This window comes from Girardinichthys multiradiatus, chromosome 10, assembly GCF_021462225.1.
Source record: "Girardinichthys multiradiatus isolate DD_20200921_A chromosome 10, DD_fGirMul_XY1, whole genome shotgun sequence".
In the NCBI taxonomy this organism is placed as follows: domain Eukaryota; kingdom Metazoa; phylum Chordata; class Actinopteri; order Cyprinodontiformes; family Goodeidae; genus Girardinichthys; species Girardinichthys multiradiatus.
This window is the reverse complement of record NC_061803.1, coordinates 25919086-25942382: the sequence shown is the minus strand read 5'-3', so window position 1 is coordinate 25942382 and position 23297 is coordinate 25919086. Positions and strand designations below refer to the sequence as shown.

General features: G+C 38.4%; 1 protein-coding gene across 1 annotated transcript in view; it reads right to left on the bottom strand.

Moving 5' to 3' along the window:
• Window positions 1-23297, bottom strand: part of pemt (phosphatidylethanolamine N-methyltransferase) — a 108212-nt gene that overhangs the window by 38382 nt on the left and 46533 nt on the right. The window contains exons 3-4 of the mRNA XM_047377852.1: window positions 20344-20459; window positions 2720-2865 (exon numbers count right to left, since the gene is read on the bottom strand). Coding sequence (XP_047233808.1) covers window positions 2720-2865; window positions 20344-20459 — 262 coding nt within the window. The remainder of the gene's footprint in view (window positions 1-2719; window positions 2866-20343; window positions 20460-23297) is intronic.

The window sequence follows — 23297 nt, the reverse complement described above, 5'->3', positions numbered from 1 at the left end:
TTCTCCATAAACTACCGCAACCCCACCCAGAGAAGAACAGGGGAGAGTCCCAGGGGAACCACCCAGCAGCCACAGTGGAGAAGCCCCAGGGAGCTGCAGCGACGAGCCCACAGGCCCTGCCGGCAGCCTTCTATGCCCGAGCAGATCCAGCCATGGACCCAGACACCCGAGACCCCAGGACACATCACACCCCAAGCAGAGGCCAGACAGAGCCCAGGGTCCAGGCCCCGGCAAGCAGCCACCGAGAGTGAGCCGGCACACACCAGAGCACCCAGTCCCGGACACCGAGAACCACAAATACACCAGTTGGCAGAGACACCACACACCGGCAGGTAGTGTGGCGGGGAGGAAATAGGCCCCACATTTGATGGGGGGCCTAAACTAATCCAGGAGAGGGAGCAGCTCAAGACCTAACCTGACAAAAAAACAAACACACACAGTCAAAATCACACATTCCCACGCTCATGCTGACACAGAGAAACACTCACACCCACGCACCCAATGTAAAGACAAACAACAATGGACATCGTACACTCACTCACACTCCCCATACATACTCTATACTCCCAGGTCCAGGTCCCAATATCGCATAGAGGCAACCAGACCCTGGACCCAGGAGGTGATCCCCTTCTGTCCAGAGTGGAGACAGGCAGACCGCATCAGCACTAGCCCAGACTAGTGCCGGCACCGCCCGAACCAGGGCCGGCGTCCGCCACAAACACACCACATCACCGCCACTGCAACGATAACCCAGGCGGAAACACTAACCAGCTCAGCTCACCATACGGCTTCTACACACTCAACCAGCATGTCTGCTGTAAGCACAGAGCTCGCAGGTTCCAAAAAATACATCTTACTCAACCAGTAGCAAAGGAAGGTCGGAATTATCACTCCCATTTGAAAAGCATAATTATTAACATAATGATTGTTTAGATACAGTATGTCAATTCTCAGAAAAATTCAGTTAGATTTGCGCATGTTAATATGAGCTCCAACCTTACAAAACCCCTTTGGGCTTAAGAGGTTAAATTGTTTTTCTTTCTGCTCTCCCACATATGTAATTGTGGTTTAACAGCTGCATCAGGCCTGATAATCTGATATTCAGCAACTGTATAAATCTTCTTTATTGATCATCATGATCTTGATGTAGAAAGAGCTGATGACTTCCCAGTGTTCTTGATAAGATGGCCAAGAAAGCAGAACTGTCTCATAATCTTGATTTCTGTGTTATGGACTGTCAGAAGACTACTTTCAGCGTCTGTCATCTCGTTGGCATTGAAAGCCATTGTCTCAGTCTTTTCATATGACATTTATAAACTAAATCTTAAAACATAATCTTAGATCCCTAAACATTTTCAGGTTTTTTCAATATTTAGAGAGGACTGCAATGTTGTCACCTTAGAAGAGCTCTGACATTCTGATCTCACCATATGGGTTCCTGGTATGGAGTTAGGACAGATAGGATAAGGATAGATTTAATTCTCAATCACAAATTGTATATGTACTCCTGTCTGAGGATCTCATGATTAGCACATTGAATGACGAAATCTATGTAAACATTAAAAATGCTTGGCCTCTCGTGCTCCTTGACAACAGCCTACATGTGTTGAAGTGGTGTCTGGTTCCCTTTAAGAATGCTTTTCTGTCAGTGCACAATGCTATAAAAATAGAGCTGAAATAATATTGAAAAAATAATGCACCCTGGTTTCCATTCTTCTCATTTAGATCATCTGCTTCCTACTGTTGTGTTGCTCGTTATTGTTATTCTAATGCTTTTTTGTATTTAACAAGAACTTTGTTAGGTCATTGACATAGCAAGCACATTGAGTTAACAAAAATACTTAAATTACACGATACTTCTATTTGAGATGTGTAAATAAAATATTTTTAATATCAAGGCTCAGGGAAAAAAAATTCCAAATATGTAAATATATATATAGTTTGCATGTTCTCCCCATGTATGCGTAAGTTCTCACCGGGTACTTCGGCTGCCTCCCACAGTCCAAAGACATGCCTGTTAGGTTAACTGGTCCCTCTACATTGCCCTTAGGTGTATGAATGAGTGTGTGCGTGGTTGTTTGTGTGTTGCCCTGCGATGGACTGCCGACCTGTCCAGGGTGTACCCCTGGACAGGGGTACACCCATAGACTGCTGGAGATAGGCACCAGCTCCCCCGGGATCCACTATGGAAGAAGCGGTATAGAAAATGACTGACTGACTGACATATATATATATATGTGTGTGTGTGTGTATATACATTCACAGTTCGGTACGCTTCAATTAAAAAAATAAATAAAAATATATGATTTTATTTTTACGTTGTTAAGCAGAAAACAACAACACTTTCAGTTTTGGAAATTAATTTCATTTTATTATGTTTTTAAAAAAAGAGAACGCGTAGAACTGACTGGAGATTTGGTTGGATGTTTTTCAATTAATAAAGTTGTATAAGCAGGCATAGCCAATGCCTGGATAGACAGATTCCACAACAATAGAACTGCTTGAACCAAAAGTAATTTTTACATAAGAAAAGTTGCACTACAGAAAGTTAGTTCCACACATAAACATTCAACATGTTTTCAGGTAGGAAATAATGCTGTATTAATTTGGTACATGTGCGTACTGAACCAACAGGGCTGTACAGGATATTTTATATGAATACATGTACTATATATATACTGTTAGAGGGGGATGACTCTGATAATGATTTGACACTTACCTAAAAAAGTTCCAGTGAATCCCAGAGCGAGAAAACTGCTGACCACCAGTACAGTTCCAAGAACTATAAGAGAGATCCCAAAGTAGAAAACATCTGTTCGCTCCATCAGCTCCCATCTGGCTTGAGTCTTCATCACCACTGTCAAACTGTAGAGCAACACAAGTAGGGAATAGCTCTATTTTGTAGTTCAACGTGACTGAAACAGGGTGCCACTTTTTTAGTTTTATTTGCAGATGTTGCATAACATCGTAAAATACAAAAATCATCAACATAAACCTATAACTTATAATAAATGTAGAAAGGTATGAAAATATATATACTGTTTGGTATTAAACACATAAAACAGTTACACGGAATTCAGTATGCAAAAAAATTATTTGAATCTTTCACACTAAGTTATTTCTTGTGCTTTTGTGAAAACTACAGTACAGTAAACAGATTGAGCATAGCACAATGATGAAATACAGATGCCTTTTCAGCAAATAATTTCTAATTCCTTACTTGATTAATGACTGTTAGAGATTGAAAAGAAGCCATTTGAAAAATACATATTCATCTTATTTTTCTTTAAGAGGACATACATTTAAGCACAAAATGTTTTATGCTGCTGGCATATTTACTTACAAAATATTTCCATTCAACAAGAAGTGTCATGATGTAGGGTTGTTTGGTTTTTGGTTTCGGGTTTCTTCTTATGTTTTTCACAGTTAAGGTTTTGACTCGTTCTTTTGTTATTATTCTTCTTAGATTTTGAATCATGCTTCTGTTATTTTCCTGGTCATGCTTTAGTTTTGTCGTCTTGTTCATGTTTTGTCAAGTTTGGTTTTCGGATATGGTTATGCTTTAGCTTCATGTTTTTCTAGTTTGTTTATTAGAGTCTCTGTTTTTGCCACAGCCACGTTTTGTTCTGTCTGTCAATTAAGTTTATTCGGCTCACCTGTCCAAGTTAATCTGTCCCCTTGCTCCACCTGGTTTTCACTCGATATATTCACGCCTGCTCTGTTTGTCTTCGCGGAAACATCTTTCACTCTCATGCTCATGTCTAGCTTTGATTCTCATGTCTTGTTCTCCTGCTCATGTCTAGCTTTGATGTTCAAGTCTTGTTTTCGGATCATGCCATGCCTGTCTTGCCTGCCCGTTTGTTTTGTTCCTGCCTCCTGCTGAGTGTGAGTTTTCGTAATTAAACCTTTTTTTCACTTACCATCACGCTGCCTGCTCGTCTGCATTCTGGGGTCCAATATCAAGTAAACCGTGACAAGAAGTTTGTTTTTCATGGGAAATGAGACAAGCATCACGCAGCAGTACCAGTTTAAAAATAATCTTTTTATTTCTAATGTATTAATACTTTGTTTTTATTTCAACAATTATTTATAGGCTTCTCAGTTATCATTGTAAAAATCCTTATTTCCAGTACAGCAATCAAACCTTCCTATAACTGCTAGAGCTATGAGACAGAAAGCCTTAGAAAAACTCAGCAGCTGGTTCCATGTTTGATTATTCAAAAGTAATTTCCTTTATGTAGTTAGCAGCCTCCATATTTTATTCACCAAAATAGTATATAGTAGTTGTATTAATTCTGAAACTACTTCCAAAACAAGTTTTGTGTTAACAAGTTTGAATTTGTTGCAGATTTTTACCTAATCTGGGATCACTGTTCTGTTGGAATCTAAAACTCGTGTCTAACCTTCACTCATAAAAGATAAAAGCATATTGGTCAGTGTGTTCAGGAACAACCCAAAAACCACCAGGGTTCAAGCTCATCCTGAACTGGAAGATGTAGTTACAACAGTATTACTGTCCACGTTTCTGGCTTCACTGACAGGTTTTACAACCTGCCTTGGTGCATAATAGTGGCTGTCAGTGCAAATATTTATGGTTCAATGTCTTACTAAGTAATTTAAACTTATGCAAAATCCTCGTTTTTAAAACTGAAGGGTTTTTGGATCACCACTCCACCCTGTAAACAGAAAGAGTCCAGTGCATCTTTAAAAACCCCAATTATTAAGACATTTGAACCAATGATGTCATATGCATTGTATACCTAGTTGATACCACTATTCTTTAAGTTGTGTAAGACAAGTTATTTTTGATTTGACTGTGGAAGGCAACTGCACACAGTGAGACTGCAAGCAATTTTCATTTTGAAAGATGGGAAGTTACTGTAGGTGAGTTTGTGTTTCATGCAAAAAAAATCCTACCTCAAACACCCTCTGAAAAGGAGCGTGTGTACCCCATGATGTGCTCCAGTCATTGAAAGTCTAGTTAATTTATACCCACCACTAAAGCAGTTATTTGACAAGGGTCTGAATACTGAATAAGTATTGCACTGCAGATTAAACATAACCGCTACTTCTCAATTAGACATGAAACTTGTCTTTATGATGAAAAGAACCCAGCTGCACACCTGCAGCAGCTACACATCAATTTCCAAGGTTACATTTTCACAGCTCTCACAGTCTCCTCTAATGGATGTTCTGTTTATGTGTGAAAGAGTGTTCGCTGATTTCAGAAAGAAAGAAGAGTGCTCGTTTGCTAGAGAGCATTTCAAGTTGTCTGATGTCACACTTGATTGCTTTCTCTGGATGATGTGAAGGCCATTGGTTGTGTAAGTGCAGTCATGCAGTAAAAGCATTTTCATTTTCTATCTTGCACTCTCCCACAATGCCCAGATCGAAAGCATATCAAGGGGTCGATGACTGCTTTAAAAGGTGCTCCTTTTGGTTTTGGTGACGCCTGTTTGAAAATATGTTACCTGCAAATGCTTTAAGCATTAAATTTCTGGAGCATTTGCTGCTGGAATTCAGGTTGATTGACCATCACAACTTTGAAGAGATGGAACATTTTTAAAGTAAATAACCAGGTGTGCATTTCCTTTTCAACAGATGTAAAATAACTGCATTAAATACTGCAGGACACAAAATAATAATCAATTTCCAACAGATTTTCACCATTTTTTTTTCTGTGTGTAGCTGAGGAAAACATCTTGGTTACCAGATGTCATGACACAGGACATTTAATGTTCAAACTGATAAACCTAATTGATTTTTGCAAATACTCATTAATTTTGAATATGATGCCTGCAACATGTTCCAAAAATGCTTGGACAAGGGCAACAGAAGACTGGGAAAGTTGAGGAATGTTAAAAAAACACATGTTTTGGAACATTCCACAGGTGAACAAGCTAATTGGAAACAGGTGAATGTCATGATTGGGTATAAAAGGAGCATCCCTGAAAGGCTTAATCGTTCACAAGCAAGGATGGGGTGAGGTTTACCACTTTGTGAGCAACTGCGTGAACAAGTAGTCCAACAGTTTAGGAACGTTTCTCAAGATACAATTGCAAGAATTAAGGGATTTCATCATCTACAGTTCATAATATCATCAAAAGATTCAGAGAATCTGGAGACATTTTTGTACATAAGCGGGAAGGCCGAAAACCGACATTGAATGCCTGTGACCAATGCCTCAGGAGAAAATGGAAACATCATTCTGTAACATATATGGGCAACGGTTACTCAGGTGGTAGGGGTTCGTCCTGCAACTGGTGGGTTGCTGGATAAAACCCCCGCTCTGCCTGTATCAGTCATTGGGTCCTTGGTGCAGGCCATTTACCATTTACCATATTACCATGTAGGCTCAGGAACACTTTAGAAAACCATTGTCAGTTAACACAGTTTGTTGCTACATCTACAAGTGCAAGTTAAAACTCTACATGCACGCAAAAGCCATACATCAGCAACACCCAGAATGCCACCGGTTTGTCTGGGCCGGAGCTCAACTGACACAAAGTTGAGAGTCTGCTTATTTCAGTAAGACCATGCCAAGCCACTCTCTGCCCGTTACAACAGCGTTGCAGCGTTGTAACGAGCAATGTTGCAGTCCACCCTGGTCCTTTTCACAAATTCTTCCATGACATAACAGAAGTATCCAGAAATCTAGAGGTGTTACTATATTAACATATATTAACATGTATTTAGGGGGTTTTCTGCAGTTTTAATACAAGTAAAGCTAACTAAAGAAAAAATGTGAAATAAAAACAGAGAAAACACACTGAACAAACTTTGTATATTTGTCGTTCTTAGCAATACTCTTTTGTGGAGCTTATTGAAGTCTCCAGGTTAGTGCACATAAAACAAAAATTGTTTTGTTGTTATTTACACAATACATTGATTCACACCCTTCATCGCAATATTAATGTATGCAATATCTCAATCGCACAGCACTGCTTATTTAAAATATAGGCTATGTTTCAAATTCTGCATACAAGTGATATGTTTGGCTAGTTCAAAAAACCAACACTTCATGTATTTTTTAAGTAGCCAAAATGCTAAACCAGATGAGTGGTTGGACTTTGTGATGAACAAAAAGAATAAAAAGTCATGTAGATATGGGTTAATCATAATCAATACCCTCATTCTAATGTTGTAATTGATATTACTAAATATTTTGCGTATTTTGAACTAAACATTTTGGGTGAACACGTGCTATAACTAACAACATATATGACAAATTTGAGCGAGTTCAGTTTGATTGTCTGTCCGTCCTTTGATTATTCAAACTTAAAGTGTTTACAGTATGCTTATAGTACTGTTTTTGCTTCGTTTCCTCACATTCTACATCAGGGAAAGTTAATCCTAATAAATACAAGAAGCAGTTTTCAAATACTAATTTCATTCCAGGGAAAAAGCCATTGAAACCAAACTGGTCCTATGTGACAAAGTGATCCCCCCTATTGTTAAATCCAAACATTTACTGTGGTTAGCCTCAAAAACTGAGTTTATTTTCACTAACTACACTCAACCAGCTTGATTACTGCCCGATTTACAATCAAGACATCACAGAAAAAACCTGACTGACAACAAGAAGTAGGCTACAAGGGCTGAAAATCAACCAATAATGCTCTGATATAAAGAAATTCAAGAACATGTGAGAAACAAAGCCAATGGTATCTTTCATTCTGAAAAGAGATAAAAGGCCTATAATCACAATGTCAGTCAGTCATTTTCTATACCGCTTCTTCCACAGTGGGTTGCGGGGAAGCTGGTGCCTATCTCCAGCAGTCTATGGGCGGGAGACGGGGTCGCCAATCCATCGCAGGGCAACACACAAACACACAACAACCATGCACACTCATTCACACACCTAAGGGAAATTTAGAGAGACCAATTACCCTAACAGGCATGTCTTGGGACTGTGGGAGGAAGTTGGAGTACCCGGAGAGAACCCACACATGCACAGGGAGAACATGCAAACTCCATGCAGAAAGACTCCCGGCCGGGGGTCTTTCGAACTCAGTACCTTCTTGCTGCAAGGCAACAGTGCTACCAACTGCGCCACCGTGCAGCCCACAATGACAGACAGACGGACCCTGGAACATCTCACACCTGTAAGTGACGGCAAGTGGGGCAAAGTAAGTGGGGCAAACTTTCTTAAGACCGATGTCATAGACTTTTATTCTTATCTGGTTTTATCATGTATTTCTACCTTTGCTTAAGGTTTTCTGAACCCTAATAAAGCATTGGAGCACCTCTGCTTTACAAATGTCAGAAGTTGACTAGGTTTAACAGTTATGACATTTGTGATCTGTGAGCACATTTATAAGCAAGGACAAACATCATGCATACAGTGCATCTGGAAAGTATTCACAGTGCTTCGGTTTTTCTTTTTCCAAATGTATTTATGTCACAGTCTTATTTCCAATGGTATCAAATAATTCTCTTTTCTCAAGATTCTACAGACTACCATTATGACACTGTGAAAATGTTTTTCTGAGATTGGTGCAAATGTAATGAACACACAAAATAAGGAACTCACATGTACATAAGTATTCACACAAAGATGCATCAAGAAAGTATTCAGCGAAGGCTGAATACTTTCTTGATGCATCTTTGGCAGCAATTACAGCTTCAAGTCTTTTTGATCATGATGCCACAAGCTTGGCACACCTATTTTTAGGCAGTTGACCTAAATATAATGTTTGTTTTTTGTGCTTTTTACTGGATTTTTGTTAAAGTTTCTGAAGAAAAAAAACGTGCTCCGGGACACATTGTGAGTAGAACATTTAAGTTTGATTCGCAAAGGACATACATTTAAGCACAAAATGTTTTATGCTGCTGGCATATTTACTTACAAAATATTTTCATTCAACAAGAAGTTGATTTGCAAAGGACATACATTTACCTGACTAAGGCCCTTCTCACTTGATCGGTCAGTTTAGACGGTCGGCCAGCTCTAGGAAGAGTGCTGCTGGTTCCACACTTCTTCAATTTACGAATGATGGAGGCCACTGTGCTCATTGGGACCTTCAAAGCAGCAGAACTTTTTCTGTATCCTTCCCCAGATTTATTCCTCAAGACAACCCTGTCGGGAGGTTTACAGCCAATTCCTTTAACTTCTGCTTGGTGTTTGCACTGCCAACTGTGGGACCTTATAAACACAAGTGTATCCTTTTCTAATCATGTCCAAACAATTAAATTTACCACAGATGGACTCCATTTAAACTGTAGACACATCTCAAGGATGATCAGTGGAAACAGCATGCACTTCAGCTCAATTTTAAGCTTCATGGAAAAGGCTTGGAATACATATATAAATATGATTTCTTAATATTTGATTTGTAATAAATTTGCAGCTGTCTCAAATAAACATATTTTACATTGTGTGTAGAATTATGAGGAAAGATATTAATTTGATACCATTAAAAAAAGGCTGTACCATAACTAAATGTGAAAAAATTGCAGTGCTGTGAATACTTTCCGGATGCACTGTAGATGTGGGGAATGGTGTGCAGTAGTATCTTTTTTGGGAACCAAAAATGGCTCCTGAGACAAAACTAGGTTTGGGGTTAATAGGAGAAAACTGGGTTATGGAGTCTGTGATGTGACTCTTATGGCGCTCTTCCTTTGTTACAGGTGACCAGGAAGTAAAATGTGATGTGGCGTATTGTTCTGCCACGTCAGACCCGCTGGGCAGGCTGTTGAATAACATGGTCTGGACAGGTGCACTGCTGGGATTTGGATTAGAATAGAGACGGTAAAAGGGATCTGGGAGATGGAGAGGTGGGCAGGGGGTTTAGTGGTTCTAAATAGATGGACCACCATAACAGCAGATGATGACTCAGTTCTAATACAAGAAAAAAGTTCAGACCTGTATGCATGTAACCATGACACTTGCACCTGAGTTTAGCAAATTGGCAAAAAAAAACCTACAAGCTATACATATACAAAGCTGTTTTTGAAGCATTTAAGAAGAGAAAAAAATGTCTCATTGTTGAGATAAATGGTGGGATGAGGAGGAGGCATGTGAAGGCCAAGGTAGGCAAGTTTGGTTTGGGAGTAAGATTACTTTAAAGTCACTAAAACAATACAGAGCTTTGAAAAGAAGAAAGTTCTAGGCTTGTAGTTTCACTCCAAAACTTTTAATTCTTTGTAAGGTTTCAGCCAAAAAGCCTTGAGAGCCAATTTCTTCGGGTGACGATGGGAACACACTTCACAGTATAAAAATTGCTTATGTTAATATCTTACATTTAGAGAACTAAGAAGAGATTTTGGCCTCTTTCAGATTTATTTAGTTTTTTTGTCTCGCATAAAAATGTTTCAGACCATCAAACTGCTTTTAATATCATACATAAATAGCCTAAATAAATAAGAAAAGATGTTGGTCAATTATGATTTAAAAAATATTAGGAAAAAGCGTTAGGGGAAAAGCAAGCGATTAACCATATTTTTTTAACATCAGTAATAAATGTACTTCACCTTGATGCCATACGTAGAATAAAAAAATTATTTAGATAAAACCTGTCTAAAAAGAAAGAAGGCTAAATGATCTCATGCACCAATTTAAAGAATATCAAAAACAGTTACCGATATCCATCATATCAGTCTGCAAAGAGTTAAGAAGACATTTCTAAGGCCTTTAGGAGCTAAAAAAAAAATAAAAAAACAAAGTGAGAGAATGGAATGGCAAGCCTACCAAAATTCCTCCAACACGGCACTTACGATGTTCATAACTCAACCATAAGAAGGAGAATGGGCAAAAATTGCATCAACAGCAGAGTTCCAAGGCCAAAACTACTGCTGACCAAAAAGAACATTTGACAAAAACTAGCATGATCATCCCCAAGACTTGTGGGAAAATATTCTGCGGACTGATGAGACAAAAATGAAACTTTTTGATTCTGCTATTAAATTAAAACAGCATTTCAGAAATATAACATCTGCCGGCAGTCAAACATAATGGTGGTAGTGTGATGGTCTGGGGCTGATTTGCTGCTTCAGTATTTGGGCGTTGCTGTGATTGGTTGCATTTTGTATTTACTCAGGTTTGTCCTAAATAATGTTTTTTTATGATCTGAAACAATGAAGTTTGACAAAAAATCCAAAACATACAGAAATCTGCAAGGGGCAAATACTTTTCACATTACTGTAAGTGTTCTAGAGCACCTCTGAACCAGGTCGTAGTGGCTGGCCTTGGTAGCATCCAATATAATACAGAAATATGCAGATTGTGACATTTTCAATCCATATAAAAGAAGATCTATACTGCCACCACTATGTAGACAGACAAAAGAAACAAAACAAGTTGCTTCTTGTCATACTGGAACTGAGACAAAAATGAAAAAGATATTCCATAACTCTGAACTTATTGTACTCAATCCTATTGTTGTCACTCATTTCTATACTCCAGATTCCAACAATCTAAATCAAAACTCAGAAAGGCATTGCCAGATTGGATTACAGGTCAGGACTTATCCAATAGGTGGAAAAACAAATCAGCAAGAGGGCAATCTGGTTTGAAAGCCACACACTTCTTAAAATTAAATTAGCATTCTTTTAACTAATGTCCAATGTGATGTGGTTGAAAACAGAGCCTTAGTTCTGTCCACTATCTGAGGATAACATCTGCATCCGCCCTGTAATGTGGTGTCCATGGTCATAAAGCAGCTCTGGGTGTAATTTCTACCATAAATAACTAATTGCAGGACAAAGACAGTTGAGTGTTCATGAGGTAACCTCTGATTACCAACAGAAGTTATGATGTCAACTGCTCACTACCTAATATTTTTGTTACCTTTGAAGAATTTCTCAAACTTCCTGACATCCTCAAAATTTCAAGCAGTGTAATATTTTTCCTTTAACCTTTTTATACTAAAGTAGGTCAAGTTAGTATAGAACCACTGTTTTGTTAAATTCTCAACATAATTAATCTAAACAGCAATTTTCAAGTCTTACTGACCACAGGAACTACTACTTTTACAAACAACTTTTACTAAAGTTTTTGAAAAAACATCTTTTAGAAACTGCAAAAGACTGCATGTCCACCATCAAACTACTCTAAACTTACAGCCAGAGCTACAATTAAATATTATTGATCAAAGCTCGTTTCTGTGATAAAATTGCTCAAAGTCCACACCTTAATCTAGTCAAGAAAGCTGTGGTTTGAAAACTTGTTTTCAAACCACAGATTATCCCAGATGCACTCCATCCAAACTGGCTAGTTTGAGCTATTCTGTAAAGAAACATGGGAAAAAAAATACTGTCTCAGACCAAAAGATTTGAAGCTACTGTGAAAGCTGCCTCTACAAAGAGTTGAACGTTTAAGGGAATTGAATGTTTTACAGAACCTTAGACACCCAGTAGCAAAATTTTACCAGATTGGCTTGAAGTAATGTTGTTATGAGGCATCATTGTTGGGTATTTTAACTACTGCTGTCTATAACCATTTAGCTCTCATCAGGAGGCATTACCCCCATTATCACTCTCACTCTACTTTGCCTCTACATATCATGCATCCTCCTCCCTGTCTGTTGTTGGGATTTAATCCCCAAGAATGATTACCCTCTTTAGTCTGCCTGTCACTCTAATGCTTAACTGCCTTATGTTTCATTGGAAACAACGCAATGTCCTAAAAAAGTAATGCTTACACACTGTGATCACCAGATACAGAATGCATTAGATTTTTAGGACTTGATTATGAAATGACTTAAATATACAACACTTGCACCACTGCAACCCAATGAATGCAACTGCAACTTCCCGGAACTGTAACTAATTGATTAGGTAAAACATGCTTTAAAAATGTATGCAGTATAAATAAATAAATAAAAAAGCCTATTTGCATTTTGTAATCTTGCTTTTAGAACATTTACAAACAGAAATAGTTTATGTAAAAGTGTTCTATATTTATATTCAATCCAACTAAATCTGGTAGCCCTATACAGGTCCTTCTCAAAATATTAGCATATTGTGATAAAGTTCATTATTTTCCATAATGTAATGATGAAAATTTAACATTCATATATTTTAGATTCATTGCACACTAACTGAAATATTTCAGGTCTTTTATTGTCTTAATACGGATGATTGTGGCATACAGCTCATGAAAACCCAAAATTCCTATCTCACAAAATTAGCATATTTCATCCCACCAATAAAAGAAAAGTGTTTTTAATACAAAAAACGTCAACCTTCAAATAATCATGTACAGTTATGCACTCAATACTTGGTCGGGAATCCTTTTGCAGAAATGACTGCTTCAATGCGGCGTGGCATGGAGGCAATCAGCTTGTGGCACTGCTGAGGTCTTATGGAGGCCCAGGATGCTTCGATAGCGGCCTTTAGCTCATCCAGAGTGTTGGGTCTTGAGTCTCTCAACGTTCTCTTCACAATATCCCACAGATTCTCTATGGGGTTCAGGTCAGGAGAGTTGATTCAGATGATTAGGTTCATAGCTCGTTTAGAGACCCTTTTAATTATATGCTAATTTTGTGAGATAGGAATTTTGGGTTTTCATGAGCTGTATGCCAAAATCATCCGTATTAAGACAATAAAAGACCTGAAATATTTCAGTTAGTGTTCAATGAATCTAAAATATATGAATGTTAAATTTTCATCATTACATTATGGAAAATAATGAACTTTATCACAATATGCTAATATTTTGAGAAGGGCCTGTATTCCATATTTGATCAGGGCTGTGAATAAAAGCATTTGAATAAATAAACAGTAGGTCCATCACCCTGAAGCTTTATAATTATACTAATGAGTAGCAACAGTGAATCATAAACAGCAGAGAAAATGCCTGCTATTGGCTGAGCAGCGGATAATTTATTCGCCAGTCATGTGTTCTTGATTCAAGAGGTCACTTTTTGGTGATTTTTACCATCCATCTATTGATACTACGTATATAAGTACATAAACCTGGTTACATGTTTTTGGCAGCAGATCGAATTGTGCAGGACATATGGTAGGTTGCAATTTAATTTAAAAAACAGCCATTTTAGTTTCAGAGACATTTTCCCTAAAACTGATGTACTCTCTAAAAGTGCCTCTAAGGATCTGAAAACCCTTTTCAGGTCAAGTGCAGGTCAATCTTATGAATCATTTATCAGGATTCATTTATCAAGAAGGGTTGTTAGTTTCAAATCTAGGAAAATAATATTTCCCTAAATACTATTTTACTAAATGTGATAGCAAAAAAAAACACCAGTTAAGAATAATTTCTCCAAGAAGGTCGTTGGTTCTTATTCAAAATAATTTCCATAATTATTATTTAATATTTCCTTAATAATAGTTCCATAAATATTATTTTACTAAATAAGGGCAGCTATTTAAACACCATTGAGAAATAGTCATCCAAAAGGTTGGTTTCATTCAGAAAATCATTCTTTGTAACATTATTTTATAAAAAAAATATTTTATGTGATGTTGCAGTGTGAATGATGGTTTGAAGGTATACCAACTATTGGTTAAGTTAGTTCCAAGAATAATTTGACCTCATTTCCAGATTCCCTAAAGATAATCCTTGATTCTCAAACATAAATAACATTGAATGGTAATGTTGCATCACTCTTTTGGTCATGGTTTTTAACCATTTTTGATTCATATGTTCATATTGTATATAGTTAATTGGTCTTCCTTATTCTTTCATTTTACTTGGTGGTTTTAGTTAGATTGTTCTAGAATAGTAAAGAGCTTGTTGATTGAAATATGTCTTGACTTATTTTTGTTAATAAATTCTTGTATCTTAAGAATTTGTGTTAATTTATTCCCTGCGTGTGCAAAGTTCTGTTGTTCAGTAATTCCAGAGCTTGTTTTACCCTTTCATTATTGTCCTAATACCACTGCCTTATTGGGCTGGTATTCACTGGACAACACTTAACAGACCAAATTATTATTTAATAATATATCAAAATATTAATATTAAATAATATAATCATAATCACAACAGAGGAGATCAAAAACCAATGGAAATGTGCTTATTTCGATATAAATTTATTATGTTTGATCCTATTTACTGTGTACTTAAAGATGCTACATAAACCCCTCTTTCATGCCTCAACGGAACACCTGACAGATGATGGGACATGTGGAGAGTTTCCTCCATCTGGGCGGACGGACTGTAGAAAACACTTTCCTGCCAAGTTGCTGCTTTTATCCCGTGTCACTTTTTTACTGCTAATCTGGAAACGTGGTCAATATAATTTTTTTTTATTTTACATGGAATATTAGATGAGCCTGTGTTTAGGCTGACAATTGATAATATATTGGGCCCTACTTTCACCCTCTGCTTGCGGTCTGTGAGAAAGTCACTGGTCCAGTGGCAGATAGACAGGGATATTCCCAGTTATCTGTTTGGGATGATAGTATTAAAAGCTGAGCTGAAACCTATTTCAATCTATTTGAATCAGCTGTGTATAGTTCCCTCATCACTCCATATGGGTCTGTAAGCAAACTGGTGAATGTCCAACCTGGGCACACACAGTCACAATCGCATGTTCCTCCCTGTTCCTCCCACTTTGATGCCTCTCTTCAGGTTGGCTTTGGCAGTATTTTACAGTTCCACATTACCAGCTGTGAAGGTGGTGTTCCTTTCCTTGAGCAGGCTCTGCGCCAGTTGGAGTAGACCTTGTCCAATTCCCCTAGGAGCACATCTAACATGCTAATGGAGGTTTGGAAGCACAGTCTGTAATTCAGCATGATTAAAGTCCTCTACAATGATGTGAAGGGCCTCAGGATGTGTGTTCTGCTGACTGCTGACAGTGTCATATATATGCTCCAGATCTAAGCTGTAATTTATTTTTACCAGGTGGAATAAGAACTGAATTATTTTAAAAATGATGAATTTCCCGGGTAGATAGAAGGGCCTACATTTAACGGTCATATGCTCAACAGAGCAGTAGCTGCTAATACTCTTCGAGTTTGTACACCAGCTGTCATTTACAAACACACACACCCTCTGCTCTTCCCTGGTGTTGTGGGTCCCGTCATGCTGATATACTGTAGCCGTGTAGTTGTAGACCTTTGGAATTGAAGAATGAAGCCAGGTCTCAGTGGAGACCAGAACACAACTGTCTTTAACAATATTGTTCGCTGCAAGCTGGTCTCAGCTCATCCATCTTATTAGCAAGGGATCTTGCTTTAGCGAGAAAAACTCTGGGGAAGGACCGACTGTGCGGCTGTCTCGTTAACCTCACCAGTACTCTGGCCCCTCAGCCTTGCTTCTGCCTTCTTTCTCTGTACAGTCTTCATTGTCTCCAAGCAGGTATAGTAATTCACAGAGATCCTTGGTCACTCGCAATGTCCAGCAGAATGTTGTAAGAGCGACCAAAATCGGTTGTAATGGTTTGCTCGCTTCACAACCCTATTATTATAACTATGGAAAGCTCTTAAAATAAATGATTCCAGCTACTATGGATGAAGGGTTTTTATAGCACAGCTTTTTACAGGATCAACAATGAAATCATTTGAACAACTCCAACTGCAGCTGATTCAGACTACTGCTGTCTGCGTCCTCGCTAAAACTAAGACAATTAGAGCACATCACCCCAGTTCTAAAGTCCTTACACTTGCTCCCTGTATTTCAGAGAATAGACTTTAAAGTACTTCTGTTAGTTTATAAATCAGTGTTATGGTGCTTATAGTGCCTTGCGAAAGTACTCGGCCCCCTTGAACTGGTCAACTTCTTGCCAAATTTCAGGCTTCAAACATAAAGATATAAAATCCTAATTTTTTGTGAAGAATCAAAAACAAGTGGGACACAATCGTGAAGTGGAATGAAATTTATTGGATGTGTCAAACGTTTTTAACAAATAAAAAACTGAAAAGTGGGGCATGCAATATTATTTGGCCCCTTTACTTTCAGTGCAGCAAACTCACTCCAGAAGTTCAGTGAGGATCTCTGAATGATCCAATGTTGTCCCAAATGACTGATGATGATGAACAGAATCCACCTGTGTGTAATCAAGTCTCCTTATAAATGCACCTGCTCTGTGATAGTCTCAGGGTTCTGTTCAAAGCGCAGAGAGAATCATGAAGACCAAGGAACACACCAGGCAGGTCCGAGATACTGTTGTGGAGAAGTTTAAAGTGTTTAAAATTTGATACAAAAAGATTTCCCAAGCTTTAAACATCCCAAGGAGCACTGTGCAAGCAATCATATTGAAATGGAAGGAGTATCAGACCACTGGAAATCTACCAAGACCTGGCCGTCCCTCTAAACTTTCATCTCGAACAAGGAGAAGACTGATCAGAGATGCAGCCAAGAGGCCCATGATCACTCTGGATGAACTGCAGAGATCTACAGCAAGAAGAAAGCCATTTCTCAAAGATATCCATAAAAAGTCTCGTTTAAAGTTTGCCACAAGCCACCTGGGAAACACACCAAACATGTGGAAGAAGGTGCTCTGGTCAGATGAAACCAAAATCGAACTGTTTGGCCACAATGCAAAACGATATGTTTGGCATAAAAGCAACACAGCTCATCACCCTGAACACACCATCCCCACTGTCAAACATGGTAGTGGCAGCATTATGGTTTGGGCCTGCTTTTCATCAGCAGGGACAGGGAAGATGGTCAAAATTGATGGGAAGATGGATGGGGCCAAATACAGGACCATTCTGGAAGAAAACCTGTTGGAGTCTGCAAGAGACCTGAGACTGGGACGGAGATTTATCTTCCAACAAGACAATGATCCAAAACATAAAGCCAAATCTACAATGGAATGGTTCACAGATAAACGTATCCAGGTGTTGGAATGGCCAAGGCAAAGCCCAGACCTGAATCCAATCGGGAATCTGTGGAAAGAGCTGAAGACTGATGTTCATGAACGCTCTCCATCCAACCTCACTGAGCTCCAGCTGTTTTGCAAGGAAGAATGGGCAAGAATTTCAGTCTCTCGATGTGCAAAACTGATAGAGACAAACCCCAAGCGACTTGTAGCTGTAATTGCAGCAAAGGGTGGCGCTACAAAGTATTAACGCAAGGGGGCCGAATAATATTGCACGCCCCACTTTTCAGTTTTTTATTTGTTTAAAAGGTTTGACTCATCCAATAAATTTAATTCCACTTCACGATTGTGTCCCACTAGTTGTTGATTCTTCACAAAAAATTTGAATTTTATATCTTTATGTTTGAAGCCTGAAATGTGGCAAAAGGTTTGACCAGTTCAAGGGGGCAGAGTACTTTTGCAAGGCACTGTAGTGTTGTAGTGACCCCAGCCATGGGGACAACATGAAAGGCCAGTAAGAACTTTTCTGGAACTTTCAAAATAGATCGCATTAACCTACTCCCAGCACAGCCAGGAACAGGGAATAACAGCGCACTTCCCGTGACATCACGGTCCGAATAAAAACCCCGCTTTTGCAACAAACTGACCTCTTCCACGCAGGTCCCCAGCGGAAAAGGACGGAGGGACACAGCCTGCTAATGTCTCTTTGCTGGCAAATAGACATAACTCTTCAAACTGGATCCAAGAGTGTCATCAGGCAATCATATGCACTAAGTTAAGTAGGAATTAATTGCTGTTTGTGTATCCGGTATTCATTCATGAATGGGGGCAATTAAGGTACAAGTGTTGCCTGACTTTTCTCTCTGAGGTCGACAGAAGCAAACTGTGTTCCAGAGAGTTCCCAGCAGAGATCCTGTCTCTACAACGCCTTAAACTAATTAAAGTCAAGACCTACCAAGGAAATTCCGGTTTCAAGTTGAGGTCAAAAAATCTAATGAAAATGCAGTTGTGTTATCAGTTTGCCAAGATTTGGATTCTCACCCTTCAGATCAAAGGAAATTGTTTAAGATCTCAGCAACAACCCAGGAACCAAAAAGGCTCCAGCCTGTCATTAACTGGAAATTGTTGGACCACAAGTGTCACTGTCAACAGTTAAGTAGATTTAACATCGACATGAACTGAGGGGAAGGCAACAAAGAAAGAAGTGGCTGCTCCAAAATCAACCCTTTCAAGCCTGGATATTTGCAGCTGCTCACATGAACAAGCTGTATCCCTTTGCGGTAAACATTTGAGAAAGAGAATGAGCCACAATTGGCCACTATGACAAGAAGCATGTTTAAAGAAGGTAAACTAAGTCCACTGTGCAAACAGTCAGGCAGGGTGGTGGCAATATCAAGCCGCGGGGCTGTTTTGTTTCTGGTGGCACTGTTGCCTTGAATAAAGTGGATGGAAAAATGACGGAGGACAACTGCCAAATTGTTTAGCTTCCAATCAAATAAACATCTAGTTAGTTGAAACTTGGACATGGTTGGGTGCTCCAACAAGACACTAATCCTTAACAAACATCAAAACAGGTTCTGCAGTTGTTCGCTGTATAGTCCCAGATCTGAAGAAGCCTCTGACTGAAAACACTCTGTTGTTGTATAACCATCTCATTAAGAAGATTCTCTGGGTTATCTGCTTTTTCCCCAAAAAAACAATTGACCATTTAGCTAAATTAATAAAAGGCAAAGTTTCTATGCTGGTGTCTCAGTGTAGGATGTAAATCAGATAAATATATAAAGGACCTTGAACAGCTGAGTGACTAAACAGGATGGATATTAAATCTGTTTTCGAGAGAATTTTGAATAACTCCAGAAACGTAGATAAAAAACAAACAAGAAAAGGAAAAATGGAAAAAGAAAAAAACACAGATTAGCAAACGTATGGTAGGTGTGAAAGAGAGTAAGAAGTAAGAATAGGCATGCCAAATAGGTCCAATCCAGGACACAGATTAAGTAAACAACTATACTAACAACTAAAATAACAGAACACTTCCAGAAGTCAGGAATTAAAATGTTGAAGGTTTTCCATCAACGCAGATCTCAGAGTCCAATATGGCTGCCATTGTGAATAAATCATTATGTATAAACAGGTTGCACCCACACAGAACTGCTGAACTTCTGTTCCCTCAGTGACCGAATACCAAATGTTAAGATAAACTTCTTATCCTGTTGTTTTTTGATAGCAGTTAGTCTCATAACTTTGTAATTGTTGATAATGTTTATAGATTATGGTTTCTTTTAAAAGATACTACACAATTATTTTGGAAGACCCTTTTTTTTATATATTTTTTCGGCACTAGTGGCCTTTATTTTTTGACAGTAGGCAGACAGGAAAGCGGGGTAGAGAGAGGGGGAGACATTTGGCAAATGTCGCGGGGTCCAGGACTCGAACCCGGGACGGCCGCTTCGAGGACTGTAGCCTCTGTACATGGTCGCGCGCTTAACCCCTAAACCATCAGCGCCACGCCCTTGGAAGACCGTTTTAGACCAGGATGGCCTAAACGTTGTAGTCTTAGGTGTTAACACGTTAAGCAAAATAAAAAAATCCTGATAGATTTATCCAGATTTTTTACCTGTGGCTTCGGAAAACATTGAGCAGTATGATGACCAGTCCCAGACTGCAACAGGCCAGGTAGGGGCCACCAAAGAACCTAGAGAGTCCCCGTGTACGATGTTCCCATCGTGCCATCTGCAAAGTGAAAGAACATCAGAAGATACCAAATGTCACATGGGGGTAATTAGCTCAAGTTCAGAAATCATCTACTGACAAATAAATCTCAGTACGATTTAAAGATGAATTGACAATTGTTGAGATGTTGCTGCTGAACAATAAATTGTAAGGACGCATAGATACGCCCAAAATTATTCATAACACTGGCAGATTTAGATTTAAACTAATTTTCATTCAAGCCAAAATTTGTTCTGATGAATTATTTTTTGTGAGGGGCCAAATCTTTAAGGTTAGAAGGCCTCCTTGTCATCACCCTAATCATTAGCTCCCTAAATCTCCAAAGCCCCCAAGGCCAGTTTCTCTAAACTGAATGGGACACAATTCTCTAATAAATTCAAGTCAGGACTCTGGTTGGACAAAAAATATTACCCCAATCTGCTTAATTGTAACTTCTTCCTTTCCTTTCCTTTCCTTTCCTTTCGGCTTTCCCCTTTTAGAGGTCACTACAGCAATTCATCTGTCTCTATCTAATCCTATCTTCTTTTTCTTCTTTGAATCTTCTTCTCTAACACCTTCTACCTTCGTGTACTCTTTCACTACATCTATAAATCTCCTCTTTGGTCTTCCTCTAGGCCTCCTGCCTAGCAGTTCCAGACTCAGCTTCATTTTACTATTCCTCCTCTTTACATGTACAAACCATCTCAGTCTCGCCTCTCTGGCTGTATCACCAACACATCTAACATAAGCGGCCCCTCTAATGTACTCATTCCTGATCCTATTCATCCTTGTCAGTTCCAAAGAGAACCTTAACATCTCCCTCTCTGCTACCTCCAGCTCTGTCTCCTGTCTCTTCCTGAGTGCCACTGTCTCTAAACCATAGAACATCACTGGTCTCACCACCGTCTTGTACACCTTTCCTTTTATTCTTGTTGATACTCTTTCATCACACAACACTCCTGACACTTTTCTCCACTCATTCGAAGCTGCCTGAACACCTTTCTTCATCTCTTTTCCACACTCACCATTGCTCTGGACTGTTTGCCCTTAAGAGTTAAAATCCTCAGCCTTCTTTTTCACTGTTCCCTGTAACTTCTGGGCTCCACCTGGGTCCCTCTCATTCACTTTTATATATATTCTGTCTTGCTATGGCTAATCTTCATTGATCTCCATTCCTGGGAAAACCTTCATCTTGATGAATCTTAAATGAAAAAAAATATATATATACTTAATTATGTAATCATTAAAAAAGGTATATTTAATTATTTAGTGGAACATTTATTTATTGAATTGTGCATTTAATAATTTAATGGTATATTTCATTGTTTAGTGATGTATTAAATAAACATTTAATTGTACATTTAATTATTTAATGAGAGATTCAATGATACATTTATTCATTTCATGGTGCATTTATTTATCTGATGGGACATTCACATTTCTTTATTTCATTACATATTTATTTATTTACTTTTGTCCCTTTTGGCCCTCCACAGCAGACAGGCAACTTGTCATGCTCATTTCCTACTAGACTATCTTAGACAGCAGTACATAGAGTAGCTACACCAGGACAAGAATATTCTACACTGGATGCAGATTTTTAAAAGTGTGTAATTTGTTAAAACCTTTACACATCTGAGTTATCATCTTTTTGTCTCCCTTTTAAACATGCTAACAAAAAGTAGGAACCAAAATCAGGACAAATGTTTAACGTCTTCAGAACATCCTTTTCATAAAGACATACAAGTATTTGATTATAAGATTCTTTTCCATGCCATTTATTGAAATGTATATAATAAACAAAGCATTTGAAAGTTTTCATACCACCTTCCCATTTTAAAGTATCATTCACCTTACCACTGAATTCAGTAATATCCTGTACTTTTGTAGCTTTTGTTATCTTTATGTTGTGATTTTTTTTATTCATAGAGCACGATGCAAAGCAGCTGCTCTGGATTAGTTTTGATAAAAAACAACTCTGATTCAAGGACCTTGAAACTTTGAGGCAATTATTTCTACTATTTGTATTATTTTTATAATTTGTATTTGGTATTTAGTTTCTATTTGACATCCTACTGTGTACCAAGGAGATGACCCTGGTAATTAATTTTCAAATTTTAAAGGGAAATAACTGTTAAGACTATTAAGCCAGCCTATTTAATTTCATTTAGATTTTTTTCAACTATTCCAAGTGCAGATTGCAGAGGCAACAAGTCAAGGAGAGAAAACGCAGCATTTGTCTATCAAGAAATTATTTCCAACACTTTTACACTTTCAGGGGCCCCCTGAAAAAGAGGCTTTCTAAACAGGAACATGCAAAATGAAATGGGATTCAGTCCTTGTCTGAGGGTACAAAGGACATAAACGTCTGCTGTTTCATTCTGTAAAATCATTCTTTTGCTAAACAGCCAGACTTTCCTGTCAGCTTCAGTTAGAGAAACTAAAACCTGACTCCCCCGACCCATGTGCACAGAGCCGAGGTCGCTAACTTTCTATAGAGACAGTAGTTGCAGACCTTTAAACCTAATGAGGCTTTCAGATTAGTTGGGGTGGGTAGAGACCTTCATGTAATGAGTTTCCATGGCGGAGCAGCTGCATCCAAGGCTTACATAACCTAGTGCAAAGCATCGGGTGCAGCAAGCCGCCACTACAGTCTCAAAGGTAGACCTTTAAAAATTGCTCCCACATTGTTTTATTACATAGTAAGCCAAGATGACCAGGGGCAAGCGGACCGTTGCCATATTTAAAAATGTTCAAATATCCAGTCCACACTGATACATATGCAAGGTTGTTTTTTTTTTTTTTAATCCAGTTCAAAAACAGTTTTTAGGCAATCTACTTCAACTTTGAGGTGCAAAC